The following is a 21,238-nucleotide window of genomic DNA, read 5'->3' as shown; positions in this document are numbered from 1 at the left end:
ATAACAGTGTTGATCATTTCACATTTCCGCTGTTAGGAACGGAGCCTTCATCAGATAATGTCCTGCACACTGACAGTAGTAGTACACTATTTTAAAACAAGAGTACCATCTGATTTCCCATCGGACTTATCATTTGGCATCTGAAGCTGGACCAAGGCAACAGCATCAAAAGTTGTATTTTTTTTTTTTTTGCTATAGCAAGAAAACCTTTTAAGTGTGTGTAACGCCCTCCGTGTTATTCACCCTCTCTAAAACACACAACATAAAAGTTCTCTGTTCTTTTTTTTTTTCCCCCTCTACAATTGTATCTTAATTTGCTAAACACAGTAGTGATGGCACCATGTGCTCCTTATAAGTCACATACATAAAAAAAAAAAAGCTTCAGTTACGATACACAATCTGTACACATTGGTAACCCCGTCATATATTTTTCAAAGAGAATACTGCTATATACCTTACACAAATAATCATGTTTGTCACGTACTATATAACCATAGACCAGTGCGCCATACTTGGAATAGGGCTACATGGCAACTTTTGTACTTTATCCTCGATCAGTGGCCCCATCCCGACATTACATATATAATATATGCCCTCCATCCCCATCCTGGTATGTCACTTATCCTTGGCCCTATCCTGGTATACATGTCCCTTATCTTGGTCCCAGTACTGGTATATACGTCCCTTATCCTTGGCACCATTCTGGTATATATGTCCCTTATTCTGGTCCCCATCCTGGTATGTGTCTCTTATCCTGGGCCCCATTCTGGTATATATGTCCCTTATCCTGGACCCAATCCTGGTATATACGTCCCTTATCCTGGGCCCCATCCTGGTATATGTTCCTTATCCTTGACCCTATCCTGGTATATACGTCCCTTATCCTGGGCCTCATTCTGGTATATGTGTCCCTTATCCTGGATCCCATCCTGGTGTATGTCTCCCTTATCTTGGTATATATGTCCCTTATCCTCAGCCCCATTTTGGGATATATGTCCCATATCCTGGGCCCCATTCTGGTATATGTGGCCCTTATCTTGAGCCCAATTCTGGTATGCATGCCCCCCATCCTGGTATATATGTCCCTTATGCTGTGCCCAATCCTGATATGCATGTCCCCCATTCTGATATATATTGCTTATCCTGGGCCCAATGCTGGTATGTATGTTCCCCATCCTGGTATATTTACCCCCCATCCTGGTATATGTCCCTTATCCCGGGCCCCATGCTGTTATATACGTTTCCAATTTTGGTATATTTATCCCCCATCCTGGTATATGTCCCTTATGCTGAGCCCCATCCTGGTATGTATGTCCCCCATCCTTGATTATGTCCCTAATCCTGGTATATATGTCCCCTATCCTGGGCCCCATTTTGGTATTTATGTCCCTAATCCTGGCATATGTCCCTTATCCTGGGCCTAATCCTGGTATATATGTCCCCTATCCTGGGCTCCATCCTGGTATGTGTTTCTTGTCCTGGTCCCCATCCTGGTATGTACATTCCCCATCCCGGTATAAATGTCCTTTATCCTCAGCCCCCCCCCCCATCCTGGTATGTACATTCCCCATCCTGGTATAAATGTCCTTTATCCTCGGCCCCCCAATACTGGTATATACATTCCCCATCCTGGTATATTTATCCCCCATCCTGGTATAAATGTCCTTTATCCTCACCCCCCCCCCCCCCATACTGGTATGTACATTCCCCATCCCGGTATAAATGTCCTTTATCCTCGGCCCCCCCATACTGGTATGTACATTCCCCATCCCGGTATAAATGTCCTTTATCCTCGGCCCCCCATACTGGTATGTACATTCCCCATCCCGGTATAAATGTCCTTTATCCTCGGCCCCCCCATACTGGTATGTACATTCCCCATCCCGGTATAAATGTCCTTTATCCTCGGCCCCCCATACTGGTATGTACATTCCCCATCCCGGTATAAATGTCCTTTAACCTTGGCCCCCCCCCCCCCCCCATCCTGGTATGTACATTCCCCATCCTGGTATATTTATCCCCCATCCTGGTATGAATGTCCTTTATCCTCATCCCCCCCATACTGGTATGTACATTCCCCATCCCGGTATAAATGTCCTTTATCCTCGGGCCCCCCATACTGGTAGGTACATTTCCCTTCCTGGTATATTCATCCCCCATCCTGGTATAAATGTCCTTTATCCTCGGCCCCCCCCATCCTGGTATGTACATTCCCCATCCTGGTATAAATGTCCTTTATCCTCGGCCCCCCCATACTGGTATGTACATTCCCCTTCCTGGTATATTTATCCCCCATCCTGGTATAAATGTCCTTTATCCTCGGCCCCCCCATCCTGGTAGGTACATTCCCCATCCTGGTATAAATGTCCTTTATCCTCGGCCCCCCCATCCTGGTAGGTACATTCCCCATCCTGGTATAAATGTCCTTTATCCTCGGCCCCCCCATACTGGTATGTACATTCCCCATCCTGGTATAAATGTCCTTTATCCTCAGCCCCCCATCCTGGTATGTACATTCCCCATCCTGGTATAAATGTCCTTTATCCTCGGCCCCCCCATCCTGGTATGTACATTCCCCATCCTGGTATAAATGTCCTTTATCCTCGGCCCCCCCACCATCCTGGTATGTACATTCCCCATCCTGGTATAAATGTCCTTTATCCTCGGCCCCCCATCCTGGTATGTACATTCCCCATCCTGGTATAAATGTCCTTTATCCTCGGCCCCCCCACCATCCTGGTATGTACATTCCCCATCCTGGTATAAATGTCCTTTATCCTCGGCCCCCCCACCATCCTGGTATGTACATCCCCCATCCTGGTATAAATGTCCTTTATCCTCGGCCCCCCCCCCTTATCCAGGTATATTCATCCCCCATCCTGGTATAAATGTCCTTTATCCTCGGCCCCCCCACCATCCTGGTATGTACATTCCCCATCCTGGTATAAATGTCCTTTATCCTCGGCCCCCCCACCATCCTGGTATGTACATTCCCCATCCTGGTATAAATGTCCTTTATCCTCGGCCCCCCCATCCTGGTATGTACATTCCCCATCCTGGTATAAATGTCCTTTATCCTCGGCCCCCCCCCCATCCTGGTATATTTATCCCCCATCCTGGTATAAATGTCCTTTATCCTCGGCCCCCCATCCTGGTATATTTATCCCCCATCCTGGTATAAATGTCCTTTATCCTCGGCCCCCCCACCATCCTGGTATGTACATTCCCCATCCTGGTATAAATGTCCTTTATCCTCGGCCCCCCATCCTGGTATGTACATTCCCCATCCTGGTATAAATGTCCTTTATCCTCGGCCCCCCCACCATCCTGGTATGTACATTCCCCATCCTGGTATAAATGTCCTTTATCCTCGGCCCCCCCACCATCCTGGTATGTACATCCCCCATCCTGGTATAAATGTCCTTTATCCTCGGCCCCCCCCCCTTATCCAGGTATATTCATCCCCCATCCTGGTATAAATGTCCTTTATCCTCGGCCCCCCCACCATCCTGGTATGTACATTCCCCATCCTGGTATAAATGTCCTTTATCCTCGGCCCCCCCACCATCCTGGTATGTACATTCCCCATCCTGGTATAAATGTCCTTTATCCTCGGCCCCCCCATCCTGGTATGTACATTCCCCATCCTGGTATAAATGTCCTTTATCCTCGGCCCCCCATCCTGGTATGTACATTCCCCATCCTGGTATAAATGTCCTTTATCCTCGGCCCCCCCACCATCCTGGCATGTACATTCCCCATCCTGGTATAAATGTCCTTTATCCTCGGCCCCCCCACCATCCTGGTATGTACATTCCCCATCCTGGTATAAATGTCCTTTATCCTCGGCCCCCCCATCCTGGTATGTACATTCCCCATCCTGGTATAAATGTCCTTTATCCTCGGCCCCCCATCCTGGTATGTACATTCCCCATCCTGGTATAAATGTCCTTTATCCTCGGCCCCCCCACCATCCTGGTATGTACATTCCCCATCCTGGTATAAATGTCCTTTATCCTCGGCCCCCCATCCTGGTATGTACATTCCCCATCCTGGTATAAATGTCCTTTATCCTCGGCCCCCCCACCATCCTGGTATGTACATTCCCCATCCTGGTATAAATGTCCTTTATCCTCGGCCCCCCCACCATCCTGGTATGTACATTCCCCATCCTGGTATAAATGTCCTTTATCCTCGGCCCCCCTTCCTGGTATATTTATCCCCCATCCTGGTATAAATGTCCTTTATCCTCGCCCCCCCATCCTGGTATATTTATCCCCCATCCTGGTATAAATGTCCTTTATCCTCGGCCCCCCATCCTGGTATGTGTTCTTTGTTCTGCCGCTGTTGTTTAATGCATGGAATCCAATAAGCCTTTCTCCCCCCCTTCCCTCCGCTCCCCTGCCACTTGATGTCCTCTTTTGAAGCCGGCAGCTTACATCAGCATGCAAGCGACGGAAGAGAATGATGTTACATGCACGCCGGTCAGTTGCTGCCTCTGATTGGTCGGCAGGATTTATTGCCGTGCACGTACCCCACGGATCTGTGTGCCACAATACACTTCAGGACTCACATCCAGTTGAATTTTGTACTGACATCGGTGGGCCCCTCATCCTCATGGGCGCACAGAGGTCGCGACCGTGGTCATTATGCCCCTGGCAACATCTTTCTGAAGTTTGCTCGGTGGCACCTCTACGTGATGTTGCTAAAGACGTGAACGAGGTCGCTTTGCGATGCCTGCACTACCACTACAAGCAAGTGCCAAAACATCTAGCGGCACAAAGAATGACTGATCATATCCTGGTGATAGAAAAATCTAGAATTCACTCCATTTTCTCAGAGAAATGAAACACACACATACTAAACACAGTCTGTATTTAGAATTGTGATTTTAATTGAATCCTTTAATCATACACCCTGGAATGACCAGACGTTTTATGGAACCGTACTGTTGTGTAAAATGTCCCAATGGAGAGTGTTTGCGCTCTGTCTGTCATTTTCTTGGCAGACAGCAGGTGGCAGTCTTGTACAAAGGTCATACTGCTCTGTCTTTGGTTGTTCTGACTTTTCAGCTGCTTAGCTAGGACTTGGCACATTTAACCCTTTAATGAGTCATACTAGTTTGGGCTTCTTTTTTTTTTTAGAGAGAGGGGTTGGTGTGAAAAGCAAACTACAGCAAATCAGTTGCTTCTGTGCAATCATATCCTTGTTCCCCCATCACTCTCTTCTTTCCATCCCTGGCATTATCACATTACTACTATGGTGGGCTGTAAGGGTTTTTTCCAGCTTTTTATTACCTCATTCGGACACAAGTGTCATCAGTGTCTTAGATTTTGTTCAGTGTTTGGTCAGTGTCCATTTTTACCATCAGTTTCATCAGTGATTTTCACATAAGGTAAAATCAATAAATGAGAAAACTTCTCCCATCCATTACAGTGTTAATGAGGGGCAGTACACGGACTGGAGACTGATGCCATCCGGGTGCTGCCTGTGATTTTCACGGACCCATAGACTTGTATCGTTACTTTTTATATATGATACCAGTAAAAACCAGATATGTCTCCATGATTTCTGCATGGTCCACGAAAACCACGGGTATGTGGCCTGCCCCGTAGAGTATATCGGGTGCATGCTCTGTCCTTGAAAATGACGGTAGATGAAAACCGGACATCTGGATGACACCCTGAAGAGCACCTATCGCCAGCCTGGGGCTGTCCTTTATGTAAGACGAGCAGGAACCCTCTGATTTTTGCAAAGTATGAGATGGTGTCAGGAGTGCCCCTAATGTCTTTCCGGCAGGGCCCCACTTTCTAAAGTATGCAGTAACTATTCAGTAAGGTATGTGACAGTGCTGGGGTAGTGCAAAGAGTGAGGTCTCGCACTTTCAGAGGGGCCGTGGTGGGTTGTAGGATCGTAGTCGACCTACTAGGATCTCGCCACCTGGAGGTCTGGGCGCGACACTTGCTCGAAAGTCAGTCGCTTTTTTAGGGACTTTCTGGCCACTTATAAGTGGGTTATAACACAAATGTATACACTGTGTGCAGAATTATTAGGCAAGTTGTATTTTGATCACATGATACTTTTTATACATGTTATCCTACTCCAAGCTGTTCAGGCTTGAGAGCCAACTACCAATTAAAGGGAACCTGTCACCCCCAAAATCGATGGTGAGGTAAGCTCACCATCATCAGGGGCTTATCTACAGCATTCTGTAATGCTGTAGATAAGCCCCCGATGTAACCTGAAAGAGGAGAAAAAGAGGTTAGATTATACTCACCCAGGGGCGGTCCCACTGCGGTCTGGTCAAATGGGCGTCTCAGGTCCGCTCCGGGGCCTCCCATCTTCATTCCATTACGTCCTCTTCTGGTCTTCACACCGCGGCTCCGGCGTACTTTGTCTGCCCTGTTGAGGGCAGGTGCAAAGTACTGCAGTGTGCTGGCGCTGGGCCTCTCTGACCTTTCCGGCGCCTGCGCACTGCAGTACTTTGCTCTACCCTCAACAGGGCAGACAAAGTACGCCTGCGCCGGAGCCGCGGCATGAACACCAGAAGAGGACGTCATGGAATGAAGATGGAAAAACGTGCTACTTAATTTTTACCATGCATTTCCTTGGCACCCTAATGTATCTACTATATAATTGTCTAAGTGTCACTTCCGTCTTTCTGTCTGTCCTTCTTTCTTTCTGTCACGGAAATCCCAAGTCACTGATTGGTCGCGGCAAAACGGCCACGGCCAATCAGCGACGGGCACAGTCCGGCGGCAAAATGGCCGCTCCTTACTCCCCTCCAGTCAGCGCTCACACAGGGTTAAGGCAGCGTTAAAGGACCGCATTATGCGGTGTAACACACTCCGTTAATGCTGCTATTAACCCTGTGTGACCCACTTTTTACTATTGATGCTGCTTATGCAGCATCAAAGGTAAAAAAGATCTAATGTTTAAAATAATAATAATAATAAAAAGAAAAAATATTATATACTCACCTTCCGGTGCCTTTCCCGCTCCTCGCGACGCTCCGGTGACCGGTCCATGCATTGCAGTCTCATGAGATGATGACGTAGCGGTCTCGCAAGACCGCTACAACATCATCTCGCGAGATTGCAATGCACTCTTGGGACCGAAGCGTCGCGAGGAGCATCGGTAAACGCGTTGCCTGGATCCGGGGGCCAACGGAAGGTGAGTATATAACTATTTTTTATTTTAATTCTTTTTTTTTAACAGGGATATGATGCCCACATTGCTATATACTACGTGCCACATTGCTATTTACTACGTGGGCTGTGTTAGATACTGCGTGGGCTGTGCTATATACTACATCTCTGTGCTATATACTATGTGGGCTGTTCTGTATACTATGTGGCCTGTGCTATATACTACGTGGCTGTGCCATGACTGAGCTGTTAACTTGCAGGGTTATAGTCTGTTCAGAAATGACCGAACGGATAAGCGAGGGGGAGGGGTGTGTCTATATGTAAAATCGTCCTTAAAACCCATCCTGCGTGATAATATAGGTGAAACCAATGAAAATGTAGAATCCCTGTGGGTGGAGATAAGGGGAGTGGGAAAAATAATAAATTACTGATAGGGGTTTGTTATAAATCTCCAAAAGTAATGGAAGCAATGGAGAATATCCTCGTAAAGCAAATAGATGAAGTTGCGACTCACGGAGAAGTCATTATTATGGGGGACTTCAACTACCCTGAAATAGATTGGGGAACAGAAACCTGCAGTTCCAGCAAAGGTAATCGGTTTTTGACAACTATGAGAGACAATTACCTTTCACAACTAGTTCAGGACCCAACAAGAAGGGGGGGCACTGCTAGACCTAATATTAACCAACAGGCCAGACCGCATATCAAATATAAGGGTTGGGGGTCACTTGGGGAATAGTGATCACAAAATAATAAGTTTTCATGTATCCTTTAATAAGATGTGTAGTAGAGGGGTTACAAGGACACTAAACTTCAGGAGGGCAAATTTCCAACGGATGAGAGATGATCTTGGTGCAATTAACTGGGACGATATCCTGAGACATAAAAATACACAAAGAAAATGGGAGACGTTTATTAGCATCCTGGATGGGACCTGTGCACAGTATACAGTGGGGCAAAAAAGTATTTAGTCAGTCAGCAATAGTGCAAGTTCCACCACTTAAAAAGATGAGAGGCGTCTGTAATTTACATCATAGGTAGACCTCAACTATGGGAGAAAAAAAAATCCAGAAAATCACATTGTCTGTTTTTTTAACATTTTATTTGCATATTATGGTGGAAAATAAGTATTTAGTCAGAAAAAAAATTTCATCTCAATACTTTGTAATATATCCTTTGTTGGCAATGACAGAGGTCAAACGTTTTCTGTAAGTCTTCACAAGGTTGCCACACACTGTTGTTGGTATGTTGGCCCATTCCTCCATGCAGATCTCCTCTAGAGCAGTGATGTTTTTGGCTTTTCGCTTGGCAACACGGACTTTCAACTCCCTCCAAAGGTTTTCTATAGGGTTGAGATCTGGAGACTGGCTAGGCCACTCCAGGACCTTGAAATGCTTCTTACGAAGCCACTCCTTCGTTGCCCTGGCGGTGTGCTTTGGATCATTGTCATGTTGAAAGACCCAGCCACGTTTCATCTTCAATGCCCTTGCTGATGGAATGAGGTTTGCACTCAAAATCTCACGATACATGGCTCCATTCATTCTTTCATGTACCCGGATCAGTCGTCCTGGCCCCTTTGCAGAGAAACAGCCCCAAAGCATGATGTTTCCACCACCATGCTTTACAGTAGGTATGGTGTTTGATGGATGCAACTCAGTATTCTTTTTACTCCAAACACGACAAGTTGTGTTTCTACCAAACAGTTCCAGTTTGGTTTCATCAGACCATAGGACATTTACCCAAAACTCCTCTGGATCATCCAAATGCTCTCTAGCAAACTTCAGATGGGCCTGGACATGTACTGGCTTAAGCAGTGGGACACGTCTGGCACTGCAGGATCTGAGTCCATGGTGGCATAGTGTGTTACTTATGGTAGGCCTTCTTACATTGGTCCCAGCTCTCTGCAGTTCATTCACTAGGTCCCCCCGCGTGGTTCTGGGATTTTTGCTCACCGTTCTTGTGATCATTCTGACCCCACGGGGTGGGATTTTGCGTGGAGCCCCAGATCGAGGGAGATTATCAGTGGTCTTGTATGTCTTCCATTTTCTAATTATTGCTCCCACTGTTGATTTCTTCACTCCAAGCTGGTTGGCTATTGCAGATTCAGTCTTCCCAGCCTGGTGCAGGGCTACAATTTTGTTTCTGGTGTCCTTTGACAGCTCTTTGGTCTTCACCATAGTGGAGTTTGGAGTCAGACTGTTTGAGGGTGTGCACAGGTGTCTTTTTATACTGATAACAAGTTTAAACAGGTGCCATTACTACAGGTAATGAGTGGAGGAAAGAGGAGACTCTTAAAGAAGAAGTTACAGGTCTGTGAGAGCCAGAAATCTTGATTGTTTGTTTCTGACCAAATACTTATTTTCCACCATAATATGCAAATAAAATGTTAAAAAAACAGACAATGTGATTTTCTGGATTTTTTTTTCTCAGTTTGTCTCCCATAGTTGAGGTCTACCTATGATGTAAATTACAGACGCCTCTCATCTTTTTAAGTGGTGGAACTTGCACTATTGCTGACTGACTAAATACTTTTTTGCCCCACTGTATACCGTATGGGAATAAACATACTAGGAATATGAGGAAACCAATATGGCTAAATAGAGCTGTAAGGGGCCCAATAAGTGACAAAAAGAAAGCATTTAGAGAATTAAAGGAAGTAGGTAGTGATGAGGCATTAAATAAATACAGAAAATTTAAATAAATTCTGTAAAAAGCAAATCAAGGCAGCGAAGATTGAGACAGAGAGACTCATTGCCAGAGAGAGTAAAAATAATCCTAAAATATTCTTTAACTACATAAATAGTAAGAAACTAAAAAATGATAGTGTTGGCCCCCTTAAAAATAGTCTGGGTGAAATGGTGGATGAGGATGAGGAAAAAGCCAATATGCTAAATGACTTTTTTTCATCAGTATTTACACAAGAAAATCCCATGGCAGACAAAATGACTAGTGATAGAAATTCCCCATTTAAGTGTCACCTGCTTAACCCAGCAGGAAGTGCGGCGGCGTCTAAAAATCACTAAAATTGACAAATCTCCGGGCCCGGAGGGGATACACCCCCAAGTACTGCAGGAGTTAAGTACAGTCACTGATAGACCATTATTTTTAATCTTTACAGACTCCATAATAACAGGGTCTGTACCACAGGACTGGCGTATAGCAAATGTGGTGCCAATATTCAAAAAGGGGACAAAAACTGAACTCGTAAATTATAGGCCAGTAAGCTTAACCTCTACTGTGGGTAAAATCCTGGAGGGCATTCTAAGGGATGATATAATGGAGTATCTGAAGAGGAATAACCTCATGACCCAGTATCAGCACGGGTTTACTAAGGACCGTTCATGTCAGACTAATTTGATCAGTTTCTATGAAGAGGTAAGTTCTGGACTGGACCAAGGGAACCCAGTGGATGTAGTGTATATAGATTTTTCAAAAGCTTTTGATACGGTGCCACACAAAAGGTTGATACATAAAATGAGAATAATGGGGATAGGGGAAAATATGTGTAAGTGGGTTGAGAGCTGGGTCAGTGATAGGAAACAAAGGGTGGGGTACCACAGGGGTCAGTATTGGGCCCTCTTCTTTTTAACATATTTATTAATGACCTTTTAGGGGGCATTCAGAGCAGAATTTCAATATTTGCAGATGACACTAAACTCTGCAGGGTAATCAATACAGGGGAGGACAATTTTATATTACAGGATGATTTATGTAAACTGGAAGCTTGGGCTGATAAATGGCAAATGAGCTTTAATGTGGATAAATGTAAGGTCATGCACTTGGGTAGAAGTAATAAGATGTATAATTATGTGCTCAATACTAAAACTCTGGGCAAAACCGTCAATGAAAAAGACCTGGGTGTATGGGTGGATGAGAAACTCACATTTAGTGGCCAGTGTCAGGCAGCTGCTACAAAGGCAAATAAAATAATGGGATGCATTAAAAGAGGCATAGATGCTCATGAGGAGAACATAATTTTACCTCTATACAAGTCACTAGTTCGACCACACTTAGAATACTGTGCACAGTTCTGGTCTCCGGTGTATAAGAAAGACATAGCTGAACTAGAGCGGGTGCAGAGAAGAGCGACCAAGGTTATTAGAGGACTGGGGGTCTGAAATACCAAGATAGGTTATTACACTTGGGGCTATTTAATTTGGAAAAACGAAGACTAAGGGATGATCTTATTTTAATGTATAAATATATGAGGGGACAGTACAAAGACCTTTCTGATGATCTTTTTAATCATAGACCTGAGACAGGGACATGGGGGCATCCTCTATGTCTGGAGGAAAGAAGGTTTAAGCATAACAACAGACGCGGATTCTTTACTGTAAGAGCAGTGAGACTATGGAACTCTCTGCCGTATGATGTTGTAATGAGTGATTCATTACTTAAATTTAAGAGGGGACTGGATGCCTTTCTTGAAAAGTATAATGTTACAGGGTATATATACTAGATTCCGTGATAGGGCGTTGATCCAGGGAACTAGTCTGATTGCCGTATGTGGAGTTGGGAAGGAATTTTTTTCCCCAAAGAGGAGCTTACTATTTTCCACATGGGTTTTTTTTGCCTTCCTCTGGATCAACATGTTAGGGCATGTTAGGTTAGGCTGTGGGTTGAACTAGATGGACTTAAAGTCTTCCTTCACCTTAATTACTATGTTACTACGTGGCTGTGCTATATACTACGAGGCTGAGCAATATACTACCTGGCTGGGCAATATACCGTATATACTCGAGTATAAGCCAAAATTTTCAGCCCAAATGTTTGGGCTGAAAGTGCCCCTCTCGGCTTATACTCGAGTCATGGTCTGTGGCAGGGTCGGCGGGGGAGGGGGGGGAAGAGGTCTGAGGCATACTTACCTAGTCCCGGCGATCCTGACTCTCCCCCTGCCCGTCCCACGGTCTCCGGGTGCCGCAGCTCTTCCCCTGTACAGCGGTCACGTGGGACCGCTCATTAAACTTATGAATATGGACTCCACTCCCATAGGGGTGGAGCCGCATATTCATTTCTCTAATCAGCGGTAATGGTGACCGCTGATAGAGGAAGAGGCTGCGGCACCCGGAGACCAGCTGTCCAGGAGAAGGAGCCAGGGACCGCGCCGGGAGCAGGTAAGTATGTCATATTCACCTGTCCACGTTCCACACGCCGGGCGTCGCTCCATCTTCCCGGCGTCTCTCCGCTCTGACTGTGCAGGTCAGAGGGCGCGATGACGCATATAGTGTGCGCGGCGCCCTCTGCCTGATCAGTCAGTGCGGAGAGACGCCGGGACCGGACGCTGGGGAGCTGCAAGCAAGAGAGGTGAGTATGTGTTTTGTTTTTTTTTTTTTTTATTGCAGCAGCGTTATATATGGCACAGATTTATGTGGAGCATCTATAGGGCCAAACTGAACGGTGCAGAGCATTATATATGGGGCAGCTTTATGTGAAGCATCTATGGGGCAATAATGAACGGTGCAGAGCATTCTATATGGCGCAGCTTTATAATGAGCATCTATGGGGCCAAACTGAACGGTGCAAAGCATATATGGCACAGATTTATGTGGAGCATCTATGGGGCCATAATGAACGGTGCAGAGCATTCTATATGGCACAGCTATATATGGATAATCTATGGGGCAATAATCAATGGTATGGAGCATCTATTTTTATTTTTGAAATTCACCGGTAGCTGCTGCATTTTCCACCCTAGGCTTATACTCGAGTCAACAAGTTTTCCCAGTTTTTTGTGGCAAAATTAGGGGGGTCGGCTTATACTCGGGTCGGCTTATACTCGAGTATATACGGTACTATGTGACTGGGCAATATACTACGTGTCTGTGCTATATACTACGTGGCGCCCGGCCGCGAACAGTCAGCGACAGACACAGTCCGGCTGTGAATTGGAGCAGAATTTGAACCACGCTTCGCTAATTGGTCGCGGCCGGCCGAATCCTGTGTATAAATTGCATTATTCTGAAAACTTTATAAATAAACTACATACATATTCTAGAATACCCGATGCGTTAGAATCGGGCTACCATCTAGTATGATATATTTTTTAAGTTTATGAAAGGTAGATTGCACTTCCATTATTTAAAAAGTATTGCGTAATAAGTTACTTACTATTAATTTGTTCTTTACTGACACTAGGTGGCGCCTGTGAGCTGGCTGTGTATGCACATTTTACTTTCCTAGCAGCTAGACAGAACATCTTGTCATTATTGTGGTGGTTGAGCTACTATACAATTGGACTCTAGAGCAATTTACATACTAGAACAATTACCGTAGCTCATTTCTAGTGTGTCTCCTGAAGTTTAAGAAATAAAAGCTGCAGCTCTTGGTGCCTTTTCCTGTAAATTGTTTTGTTTCTCCCCCAAATTATTCCATTAGTTTAGTTTTGGTTCTATGTGTCTCTGCTTCCCAAATTGTCTCATATCACTAATCAGAGTGCAGAAATGTTAAAGGGGTTGTTCCAGATTAGAAAAACGTAGCTGCTTTTTTTTTTTTTTCCCCTGAAACGGCACCCCCTCTGTTCACCGGTTGCTCATGGTATTGCATTCAGCCACATTGAAGTGAATGGGACTAAGGTGCAACACCAGACACAATCTGAAGACAGGTGTTTTCCGATCCAGGATTTATGCTTCAATTAAGAAGTGATATGACCGATAGGGCTGGAAAAATGTCTATAAAAAAGCAGTAATCTAGTTAATTTAGGAAGGGACCGTGAAACGGAAGTGAGTAGAGATGATTGAATCTTTTGAAATTTACTGTAAATCTTTCAGGTTTGATAAATTTTTCCCAAAAACGGTACTGCACAGCCTCCAATTGCCCTGAAAAGACTTTAAAGAAGTTGTCCGCTACTTGGACAACTTCTTGTCATACCCCTCTCTTGGCCACTTGTCATACCCGTCGGGATCAGCGGCAGCCCAAACTTCCCCTTCAAGATCGATTTAGTCTGAAACCGGGGACAGTGACGAAAGCACTGATTGGGCGCCGGCGTCACAAAACCGCATGAGAGTCCCCGGGGAGAGCGACTGCCAATACCGCGGGAACGGCGCCCACACAGGAGGGAAGTATAAACTTTATTATTTTATGGGGGGTCAAATATTTTGATCAAGAAGGGGTTGTCCTAGTAGTGGACAACCCCTTTCAAATTCTCTGAGGTCTCCTAGGACTGTATCCAACCCCCTTTTGAAGCTTCTTAACAGAAATGCAGCCTTAGTAAGTTCAAAGTGACCTTACTATAGAAGCGGATGCTAAGCCGGGAGTAACTAACACTTACAGATATCACAGACTTCTGTTTTTTCTAAATGTAAAAAACGATCCCTTTTAGTAATTTGTGATCAGGCAGACTCTTCTTTGAATTACCCTGATGGTGTCGCAGTCAGAGGTAACCACATCCTGCAGTGAGTGATGTGCCATACTTTCCATCACGCTTACTGCTTCCTCCCCTAATACACTAGCCAGAGGCAAAGGAGGCCAATGGTGTCCTGTGTTAGGTAGTGCTACTGCATGGATGGCTGGTGCCAGTAGTGGTGGTGGTCATTTTGCAGCTGCTGGTGACTCCCACAGTCTTTGCTGTGGCATAGTTTTCTGTTTTTCTTATATATCCCTTCCATTGCTAGTACATTTTTTTTTATTTTGCCATAGATTGTGTCTAACACTATCATTTAAATTTCATCAATAGTGATGAGCGAATATACTCGTTACTCGAGATTTCCCCAGCACGCTCGGGTGTCCGCCGAGTATTTTTTAATTCTCGGAGATTTAGTTTTCTTCTTTCTCCTTGCTAGGCAACCCCCAAATGTGCTTATGCTGGCTAACAGATGTAAATCATTCAGCTGCGGTAAGAAAAAATAAATCTCCGAGCACTAAAAAATACTCGGAGGACCCCCGAGCGTGCTCGAGAAATCTTGAGTAACGAGTATATTCACTCATCACTATTCATCAAGCTTTTCAACCTCAGTTATTGCACCCAAAAAGTCTGTAGCAATAAATGCATGTCAAAAGAAGCCAGAACCTGCAACAGGGTGCTGGCATCTGCAAATACAGGTCCTTCTCAAAAAATTAGCATATAGTGTTAAATTTCATTATTTACCATAATGTAATGATTACAATTAAACTTTCATATATTATAGATTCATTATCCACCAACGGAAATTTGTCAGGTCTTTTATTGTTTTAATACTGATGATTTTGGCATACAACTCCTGATAACCCAAAAAACCTGTCTCAATAAATTAGCATATCAAGAAAAGGTTCTCTAAACGACCTATTACCCTAATCTTCTGAATCAACTAATTAACTCTAAACACATACAAAAGATACCTGAGGCTTTTATAAACTCCCTGCCTGGTTCATTACTCAAAACCCCCATCATGGGTAACACTAGCGACCTGACAGATGTCAAGAAGGCCATCATTGACACCCTCAAGCAAGAGGGTAAGACCCAGAAAGAAATTTCTCAACAAATAGGCTGTTCCCAGAGTGCTGTATCAAGGCACCTCAATGGTAAGTCTGTTGGAAGGAAACAATGTGGCAGAAAACGCTGTACAACGAGAAGAGGAGACCGGACCCTGAGGAAGATTGTGGAGAAGGACCGATTCCAGACCGTGGGGAACCTGAGGAAGCAGTGGACTGAGTCTGGTGTGGAAACATCCAGAGCCACCGTGCACAGGCGTGTGCAGGAAATGGGCTACAGGTGCCGCATTCCCCAGGTAAAGCCACTTTTGAGCTACAGAGAAGCAGCACTGGACTGTTGCTAAGTGGTCCCAAGTACTTTTTTCTGATAAAAGCAAATTTTGCATGTCATTCGGAAATCAAGGTGCCAGAGTCTGGAGGAAGACTGGGGAGAAGGAAATGCCAAAATGCCTGAAGTCCAGTGTCAAGTACCCACAGTCAGTGATGGTGTGGGGTGCCATGTCAGCTGCTGGTGTTGGTCCACTGTGTTTCATCAAGGGCAGGGTCAATGCAGCTAGCTATCAGGAGATTTTGGAGCACTTCATGCTTCCATCGGCTGAAATGCTTTATGGAGATGAAGATTTCATTTTTCAGCACGACCTGGCACCTGCTCACAGTGCCAAAACCACTGGTAAATGGTTTACTGACCATGGTATTACTGTGCTCAATTGGCCTGCCAACTCTCCTGACCTGAACCCCATAGAGAATCTGTGGGATATTGTGAAGAGAAAGTTGAGAGACGCAAGACCCAACACTCTGGATGAGCTTAAGGCCGCTATTGAAGCATCCTGGGCCTCCATAACATCTCAGCAGTGTCACAGGCTGATTGCCTCCATGCCACGCCGCATTGAAGCAGTCATTTCTGCCAAAGGATTCCCGACCAAGTATTGAGTGCATAACTGAACATTATTATTTGATGGTTTTTTTGTTTGTTATTAAAAAACACTTTTATTTGATTGGATGGGTGAAATATGCTAATTTATTGAGACAGGTTTTTTGGGTTATCAGGAGTTGTATGCCAAAATCATCAGTATTAAAACAATAAAAGACCTGACAAATTTCAGTTGGTGGATAATGAATCTATAATATATGAAAGTTTAATTGTAATCATTACATTATGGTAAATAATGAAATTTAACACTATATGCTAATTTTTTGAGAAGGACCTGTATAAAAAAAATTGACTACCAAAACAGATGTGTTTAAAAAAATAAATAAAAATAAATTGTTTGCAACGTGAACGCTTTCTGACAGTCGCTGTTAAATGTCTGGACTTGAGGGAATTTTCTTTTGTATTTTGAAAAAAAAAAAAAAAAGCCAAACACAATTATTCCTCCTTCCACAATAAAAGGAATGCAAAACCCTGTACAATCATGTATGGCAGGCAAACGCAGCATGTTTCATGACCGGAGCACTGACGACAATGCACAGCCTGACCATGGATCTCCTGACCGTCACTCGCCCAACAGCCTGGTATATGTATTTGAGATTGGCGCATTCCGGTCATTTGATCTATGGACGGTACTTGTATCATGGTCAGTATTTGGACCATGAATGTGGCCTATTGGTTATGACTTGTATTATGTCTCTGTTTATTTTGTATGATCGTTGCCTATACCTCATACTGCTGCTGTGACCTATAACTGCACTCTCCTTACCCACCCTAGGTCCATAGAGGTGTAGGTAGCTTTCTCTGCCAGTCCCTAAGGCCATGTTCACACGATCCTTTTTTTCATGCGGAATTGCCACGATTTTCCCGCTGCGGGTCCGCAGCTGTTTTCCATGCAGGGTACATTACATTGCACCCTATGGAAAACAGGAACTGCTGTGCCCACAATGCGGAAAATAAAAAAAAAGCCGCGCTGAATAGCTGCGGGAAAAAAGAAGTACCATGTCACTTCTTTTTTCGGAGCCGCAGCGGTTCTGCACCCATTGACCTCCATTGTGAGGTCAAACCCGCAGTAAAACCCGCAGATGAAAAAAATATCTGCGGGTTTTACTGCGGTTTGTGGTGCAGAACCGCTGCAGCAGGAAGTGCGGGGAAGCGGGCGGAAGTGCGTGGGCGGAGTGTGGCTGCCCCCCCCCCCCCCGTGCTCCGATCCCGCCCCCCCGTGCTCCAATCCCACTGCCCCGTGCTCCGATGCCCCCCCCCAGTGCTCCGATGCCCCCCCCGTGCCCTAATCTCCCCCCCTTATACTTACCCGGTGTCCGTCCGGCCGTCTTCTCCCTGGGCGCCGCCATCTTGCAAAATGGCGGGCGCATGCGTAGTGCGCCCGCCGAATCGGCCGGCAGATTCGCTCCAAAGTGCATTTTGATCACTGAGATAGATTATATCTCAGTGATCAAAATAAAAAAAAATAGTAAATGGCACCCCCCCCCCCCTTGTCACCCCCATAGGTAGGGACAATAAAAAAAAATTAAGAATTTTTTTTTTTCCACTAAGGTTAGGTTAGGGGTAGGGTTAGGGTATTTTCAGCCATTTTAACCCTAAAAAACTTCCTAGAAAACACACAGACTCTGCATAGAAAACTGCATAAAAAAAAGGATCAAAAAAAGGATCAAAAAACGCATCAAAAAACGCATCAAAAAAGGACAAAAAAAGGACCAAAAAAAGGACCTGCGTTTTCTGCCAAGAGCTGCAGTTTTTTAAAAAAACAGTCCTGAAAAAAAAGGATGGAAATCAGGAACGTGTGAACATACCCTAAGACAATGAGTGGGTTGAGGTGGCCATACATGACCTCCATTGTATTCACACAGCTCTGCACGGCCCTGTTCTAGGGAATGTGAGGGTCAATAATCAATAAACAATGTCCTATCTTACTGATTAGGGATAGCTTCTAAAATTGGTCCAAACATTTAAAGTTCATACCACTTCTTCTACTTCTCTCCAGACGAGTACCACTCATCCACACTCCATGGCCGCGTCACTCTCCGATGTCCTGGCATCCTGATCAGCTGCAGCCTTCATTGTCTGTTCAAGCCGACTTCTTCCAGTAAGGATGGGAAGGCTGCAGCTGATGAGCAGACGCTTTACGCTTCCCATCGACCATCACTAGGTGGACACTTGTAATAGTGATGCGCACCCCCATTTTTTAGATTGTGGATCTCCAGAATCATACCCCTCCTTTGTCATAACCAGTCAATATTTTTTAATGGAAAAACCCTTTAAAAAATTGTGCTTTGTTTTAGAAAACTGTATTCTAGAGATTACTTTCTTATTATTTTAACTTTTTCCCTTAGGATCTGCAAATTGAGCGAGAAAGGAGCGCCTACAGCATATCTGGCGGCTGCACGGCACTTATTGTTGTATACCTACTGGGGAAAATGTATGTCGCCAACGCTGGTGACAGCAGGTATTTCACATTTCTTCAGCTACTCCCATTACGCACCCACCATTTTGTCAGTCTGCCAGTTTGACAATTATTGCAAAATTGAGCATTATTTTTGTTTCTCGCAGCAGCTACGGTAGCTAGCTTCTCATTAGCAGCTGTAGCCTGTTAGAGCGCTTTGTCGTAGGTGGACTTGTTATCCATTGTGTGGATCTGAAGGGTTTCTGAGTCTTTTGTTTTTCCTTTTAACCGTCCAAGAATTACTACTGAAGCCAACTGATTTCATTAGTCACCACCCTATATGTAGGACCAATAAATGTGAAAATTTGGATGCTATTGGGCCAATATGGACGAGAACAACAGCATTATTGGTGCTACAAAGGAACTGTATCACAGTGTCTTGTAATTGCTAATTAAAAGTATTAATGTCACGGGGCTACCGCGACAGAGAGGTTCCAGAGAACCGCAGCGCTCTGGGCCTCGTTCACACAGGATGAACAGAAGCTCTTCTCCTGAATTCTGACCTGGCTGGCTTGTGCCAGCAGGACAGGAGTTAAACCTTGTTACTGAAGTTACTGAGAGCTTGGTCTCTCAGCTGGTTTGGTTTTTGTAATCTCCGCTCCTATGTAGACTCAGCTTTGACTACAGCTGTTGTCAGTGATCAGTTCTGCTGCCTGGCTTGGAGTGAGAAGGAGCGTGGTATTAGGAGCTTGGACGTTTATTTACAGATATTGGTGTCTGCTGTTTTGGTTGCATGTTAAACCTGTTTTCCTTCCTAGTTTTTTCCTTCTCTTCCCTCCTCTGTGTTTCCTCTGTGGTTGTGTGAGCATTTGGTGAGTTTGAGATTTTAGTTACCTTGGTTAATTATCGTACTTATACACTGGTGCAGTCCACCTCCCTTTGGGGGGAGAGGGGACCACTGATAGGGCCTGCACAGGAGACATGGATACACTGGCGGCTCAGGCCTCCTAACCATTATAGGTGCCCCTGAGATAAGGGAGAGCCAGGGCCCCATTATAGTGGCAGGGACAGGTGTGGGTCCCAGTATGCCGTCCTGCCCCTTTATCGCCGTTAACGGCGTGACAATTAAATTATGTTTAGTAATAAATAATTTACATAATCTCAGCATGTGGACAATGACCTCCCCAGCAAACTGAGACTGGTAGTTATACAGTGGAAAATGGATAACTCATCTGTCCCTGAGAATGAAGAAGTGCACTGATGTCAAATCTAGTATGTTTTTATTAATATTTAACACAGCTACTTTAACCCCATTCATGACCTTTGATGTAGGTTTACGTCAAAGGACAGTCCCTGCCTTTGCGGTGGGCTTACACCCTGAGAGCATATCTTCCCCCACACCCTCTCTCACATGATGACTGATTTAATCAGTCATCATGTGCCTTTAACATCCGTAGCTTGTCATGACAGCTGGAGATCTGCTGAAGATCCCCATGCCTGCCATTGTGATCCTCCATAGATGATGATGATGATGATGATTTCTGCTATATTTAGCAGTGCTGATGGCCTGCTATGTATAGCACAAGCAATCAGACTATCGCAGCTTCAAGTCTCCTAAGGTTTAAAAAAAAATGAAAAAAATAAATAAAAAGCAAGTTTAACCCCTTCCCGACCTTTGACGCCACGTAGGCGTCATGAAAGTCGGTGCCATTCCGACCCATGACGCCTATGCGGCGTCATGGAAAGATCGCGTCCCTGCAGATCGGGTGAAAGGGTTAACTCCCATTTCACCCGATCTGCAGGGACAGGGGGAGTGGTAGTTTAGCCCAGGGGGGGTGGCTTCACCCCCTCGTGGCTACGATCGCTCTGATTGGCAGTTTCACTTTCAACAGCCAATCAGAGCGATTTGTAATATTTCACCCATTATAACGGGTGAAATATTACAATCCAGCCATGGCCGATGCTGCAATATCATCGGCCATGGCTGGAAATACTAGTGTGCCCCCACCCCACCCCTCCGATCGCCCCCCCAGCCCTCCGATCTGGCCGGTACACTGCTCCGGCTCCCCTCCGTCCAGTGCTCCGCTCCCCCCCGTGCTCTTGTCCGCTCCCCCCGTGCTCCAATCACCCCCCCGTGCTCCAATCACCCCCCCTGCACTCCGATCCACCCCCCCCGGTGCTCCGTTCCACCCCCCCCGTGCTCCATTCCAGCCCCCCCGTGCTCCGTTCCACGCCCCCCGTGCTCCGTTCCACCCCTCCCGCACTCTGATTCCCCCCCCCGTGCTCCGATCCCCCCCCCCCCGTGGTCCCCCCCCACCCCATCATACTTACCGATCCAGCCGGGGTCCCGTCCGT

The 21,238-nt window shown here is 45.5% G+C and overlaps 1 protein-coding gene across 1 annotated transcript in view; it reads left to right on the top strand.

Moving 5' to 3' along the window:
- Positions 1-21,238, top strand: part of PPM1H (protein phosphatase, Mg2+/Mn2+ dependent 1H) — a 298,038-nt gene that overhangs the window by 133,844 nt on the left and 142,956 nt on the right. The window contains exon 4 of the mRNA XM_069764438.1: positions 18,834-18,946. Within this exon, the coding sequence (XP_069620539.1) occupies positions 18,834-18,946 (113 nt within the window). The remainder of the gene's footprint in view (positions 1-18,833; positions 18,947-21,238) is intronic.

This window comes from Ranitomeya imitator, chromosome 4, assembly GCF_032444005.1.
Source record: "Ranitomeya imitator isolate aRanImi1 chromosome 4, aRanImi1.pri, whole genome shotgun sequence".
In the NCBI taxonomy this organism is placed as follows: domain Eukaryota; kingdom Metazoa; phylum Chordata; class Amphibia; order Anura; family Dendrobatidae; genus Ranitomeya; species Ranitomeya imitator.
This window is presented reverse-complemented; position numbering and strand designations above follow the sequence as displayed.